This window comes from Otolemur garnettii, unplaced genomic scaffold (genome assembly GCF_000181295.1).
Source record: "Otolemur garnettii isolate 467f Iridium unplaced genomic scaffold, OtoGar3 scaffold00047, whole genome shotgun sequence".
In the NCBI taxonomy this organism is placed as follows: domain Eukaryota; kingdom Metazoa; phylum Chordata; class Mammalia; order Primates; family Galagidae; genus Otolemur; species Otolemur garnettii.
This window is the reverse complement of record NW_003852442.1, coordinates 6813135-6818116: the sequence shown is the minus strand read 5'-3', so window position 1 is coordinate 6818116 and position 4982 is coordinate 6813135. Positions and strand designations below refer to the sequence as shown.

The 4982-nt window shown below is 39.2% G+C and overlaps 1 protein-coding gene across 1 annotated transcript in view; it reads right to left on the bottom strand.

Annotated features, from left to right (window-relative positions):
* The window catches only part of ADAMTS18 (ADAM metallopeptidase with thrombospondin type 1 motif 18), a 127115-nt gene that overhangs the window by 30490 nt on the left and 91643 nt on the right, over positions 1-4982 (bottom strand). Inside the window, exons 15-16 of the mRNA XM_003791426.2 lie at positions 4826-4949; positions 3835-4079 (exon numbers count right to left, since the gene is read on the bottom strand). Coding sequence (XP_003791474.1) covers positions 3835-4079; positions 4826-4949 — 369 coding nt within the window. The remainder of the gene's footprint in view (positions 1-3834; positions 4080-4825; positions 4950-4982) is intronic.

The window sequence follows — 4982 nt, the reverse complement described above, 5'->3', positions numbered from 1 at the left end:
TCATGTATGTCATATAGTATATATCATACCTATATTATAAAATATACATATCTCTATATATTATACATGTGAAGAGTAAGAGTTAGATATGCTCAGAAAGTAAAATAATGATGGCTACAAACATTATGTGCTAAGTATTTTGTATGCTCTGAACATACCTTCGATTATGTTTCTAACAGCTACAGTAGTCAGCTAGTATTGTTTGCCTGTTTTATAAATACAGCTATTGAATGACACAAAGATGAAGAAACTTCGCCCAAGTTCCATGTTTAGTTAAGAGTCTGTTCTCTTGACTATTTTATGTGTAGAACATCTTAAGACAGAATCTAAAGTTACCCATGGGTAGGCTTTTGTCTCCTTATCTTCTTTAGGGAATGCTTAAGGTTACCACACCTCCCCTACCTACTCTGTGGAGAGTGAGCCTTCATTTTTTGCACCCCTATGGACCCTCCAAAAAAGAGGCATTTCTTTGTCATCTACAGACAGTCCTTTGACAGAGAAGGAAATTCCATGCTTTGGAAATCTGAAGAATAGACTACCTGGTCTTGAGATCGTGAAACTGACATTTAGCAGGTTTCTCCCACCAAGGGTCTTACATTTCATCAGGGGAAGAGTTGCCAAGCATACTCTACACTGTATTTGCATAGCCCTTGAGCATGGGACTCCGATATGGATCTTTAAATACCTTAAAATCAGGAAAGAAACACACACAGTCAGAGCAACAGAAGGAAGAACAGATAGGATAACAATCCTGCTGCCATGAACACGGGCATATCCACTCTCACATCTGTGGGTGTGCAGGGCAAAGACATACGACAAAATGCTGGGGTGATGAAAGATGTGTATCTACATACAGAAATCCCAGGACACCTGCGAGCGGCCAATCCAAGCATAGGGATGCCTTTCCACACCAGGGATGTGCTCCTCTTTATAAGTGGTATCAACCAGGACACAGCAGTTTCTACACAAGGCATACTTTTGATACAGTAATTATTTGGCTACTCCCAAGAGACAGCAAATCAAAAAAATTGAACCTGAGTATTCTGCTCAGTTAACAAACAATATACTCCTGTACTACATTATGTGTTTTTAGGAACTGATTTGTATATTCATTCCAAGACTTTTTGAATGAATTTAAAACACATACTCAACTACCTACTTGATAGCTACTCTGGAATATCTAAGATACATCTCAAATATCGGGTGCTAAAATGGAATTTTTCCCCAACCCTAAACCTGTTTCTCGTCATCTCCAAGATAATTATACCCGTAATAGTAAGACTGCCCACCAAATGCTCAAGGAAGAATCCTAAGATGCTTTCCCATGCATCTTTCTCCCTCAGGCTCTGTATCTCATCCATCTCTTGCAAATTTTCTACCTTCCTATTCTCAATACGTGATAGATGATGCACAGATCCACTTCCATCCACCTTCACAGGCACCGTCTGTTTCAGCTTCCATTGCTCCTTGCCTGGAAATCTAGAATAATCATTTTCTCTTGTCTCCACTTCACCACTCACCCCTCACTTATCTGTATGGCCATCAGATCAAATTTTTAAAACAATCCTTTTCTTAAAACCTCAACATTGTTCTTAGCACGAAATCCAGACTCCTTGCCACGGTTCATGGTGTTATCTGCAGGCCTCCAAAACCCTCTTCTCACTGCAGTACAATTAGACTCCACTTTTTTTTTAAGTTCTTCTAAAACAGGAAGCTTATCCTCCACATGGGGTTTTAAATTGCTGTTTCCACTACCTGAATTTCCTCTGCTCTTCACCTGGCTGCTGCTTCTCATCCTTTGAATTCCTCATCAACCGTCTAATCCAAAAAGCATCCTTTCTCTGTTTTTCCCCCCTTACACTTATTTTATTCTGAAGAACTCAGAGCAATCTAAAACTCTGTGTCTATTTACATATTTATTTGTTTAATGCCATAATGTGCCCTCCAACATTCAGTTCCATATAGCAGGGGGATTTTTTCCTGTTTTGTCCACAACCAGTTTACCATCGACATGGGTCACAAAAGAACGTGACTGAGCATGTGTGACACAGAGGAACTCTATGACCACTGCACACAATGACACCTTGATTTTCTTTTTCTTTCTAAAGTTCTAACAAATCTAAGAATCCATTAGGGAAACTTCAAGATGTCACCTAAATTTTCCCCAAGTAACTCAACACACATGAGGAGTCCAAACTCCCACCATAAGATAAGAGAAATTTATTTCTACTGCTTTCGCCATGAACAGTTGTGAGCTCTAAGAGGTCACTGCCAATATGATAGTAGTGTGGTATTTCGTTCAAAGAATTATCCAGCCCCACTGTACACAGGACAGAAGAAGATAATAAATTGAATGCTTCAGTTTAGTCAGAAAAAGTAGCTACCTCTGAAAACTGCTTTATTAATTACGTCTCTGATCCAGTGATGATTGAGGACATAGCAGGATCTAAGCTCTGTAAGATCAAGCAATAAAAATAATGAATTAACTAGTCTCTTTCTTCAGCACTAAGAACAGTGAATTAAGTAATAATACACATAAGACAGAATGAGGAAAACGAAGAAGTAAACATCAGCAGACAAGCTTTGTCTGCACTGGGCAAGATACATGGATGTGCTCTCACTGCTTTATGAAGTCAAATCTGGATGGCAGATGTTTCCAAATGGCACACGATCTACTCTCCATACTCTCTTGTAAGCTTGTATACTTCTTACAGAGGCAACCAGAGCAGTTTCACATTGAGAAAAACCTTATCCATACAAGATAAGTCCTTAATGTAAAAAAGTGGCTCATAACTAGAATCTATAAAGAACTCAAGCAAATCAACAACAACAACAAAAAAGCAAACACCTCCATTAAAATCTGGGTGAGAGACATGAACAGAATCTTATCTTACGAAGACAAATGGCTAATAAACTCATGAAAAAATGCTCATCACCTCTAATTATTAGAGAAATGCAAAACCACTTTGAGATATTACCTAACCCCAATGAGAATGGCCCACATCACAAGGTCCCAAAGCAACAGATGCTGGTGTGGGTGCAAAGAGAAGGGAATAGTCTGGCACTGTTGTGGGACTTCAAAGTAGTACAGCCTTCATGGCAAGAAGTATGGAGAGTCCTTGAAGAACTAAAAATAGACCTTTTTGTTCCATTTGATCCAACAATCCCATTACTAGGTAACTATCCAATAGAAAACGTCATTTTATCATTAAGGACATGTGCACTTGAATGTTCATAGCAGCACAACTTACATCTCAAAGATGTGGAATCAAACCAAGTGCGTAATCAACCCATGACTGGATTAATAAACTGTGGTATGCATATACCATAGATTACTATTTAGCCATAAAAAGGTGGAGATTTTGTATCTTTTGTTATAACTTGGATGGATCTGGAGAACACTCTATTAAGTATCCCAAGAATGGAAAATCAAACATCCCATGTACTCAATACTAAGTTGAAACATAGATTAACAACAGTGTGCACGTATGAGACAAAAACTCAATGAAATTCAAAAAGGGGGTACAGGGAGCATGTTAAGTTCCCACCTTATGGGTACAATGTATAGGCAAATAGCACGCTTCCTGGGTGAAGGTCACAACTACAACTCAGACTTGACTTTACCAATGTAAAATAATACAACCTAATCATACCTACCCTCTTATTAATCTGAATGTTTTCTTAATTAGCCTATTAGGGAACGCATTTGAACTAGAAGGATTGGACTTCTTTAAGCTAGCTCAAATTGAAATCCTCTTTGTAAACAGAGCAAGAAGCATTGCTACATTATACAGCGAGGAGCTTAACAGAACTGAGTAAACAGAATTGGCTTACTTCAAAGACCAGCGTCTCATTTGTAGGTCCTGGTGCATACAGACGTTCTGGGCGGTTGAGGGAGCGTTGGTATTCAAACGTGGTCCCAGCAAAGGGGAACTCCCCAGGCCAGTCGATGCTCCAGCCCCCGGTGAGGTAATACTTCTGACTGAGGCTTCGGACTGCGAGGTAACTGGAAGAGACCTGCAGCTCTTGGATCTCAATGCTCCAGGCCCCGGCAGGAACGATGACCACTGGATAATATTCTAAATGGAAAGAAGAGAACACTTACATATCCCACACTGCATTAGAGAAAGGGGGACTAGAAATGCCCAGAAATGTGTACTGTCCATTTTAATACAGTAAGGCTTTTGAATTATTAACTGATATTCATTCTTACTCTATTAAATAATCAATTATTTCATTTTCCAAGTGATAAGAACACCAGACACAAAAAATGTATGTGGCTTTCCTGAAATCTCACCAAGCATGTTTGTGTGGAAAGGAGACTTGCTATTCTTCTTAGACCAATAAAGGCCACAAAATACAAGGACACTTTTGTGTGTGTGTGTGTGTGTGTGTGTGTGTCTTCCTAGAAGAACTCTAGAGCCATTTATGCTCAACAGTGATATTCAGAAACCAGGGCTCAAAAGTTGAATTTTACTCAAATGCATTTAGATAACGGCCTCAAGTATTCACTTGATGCTGTGTAGACGGATCATTTACGTTTCACAGTAAGTTTCTTTGCTTCATAAATGCCTGTGAGGCATACATGGGGACTGGTTGGCAAGTTAAAACTGCAAAGTAGGAAGGCATTTATTCAACACATTTCTGAGATGTAACACGTTGATAAAACTCCTTGCATCTCTTGTACAAGTTGCTGAGAGCCATCATCACCAGAGTGTTAGGGGAACTACTAAAAGGTTCAACCACATGGAAGGTGACTCAAAGTTGTTCCGAAGCAAAAGTTGTGTTTCCCTAATGAGAATAATGGAACAGCAGCATCTCTTACCATTTGCTTTGTTCTGGTTGAGGTATAGGCCTTTATAAAACTTGCAAGTCGAATTATCACCTTTGCAAACACCACATGCATCTGAAACAGCTTTAGAGCCAAGTTCATGATCACATCCTACTGGCTGTGACCAAAAAAAAAAAAAAAAAAAAAAAAG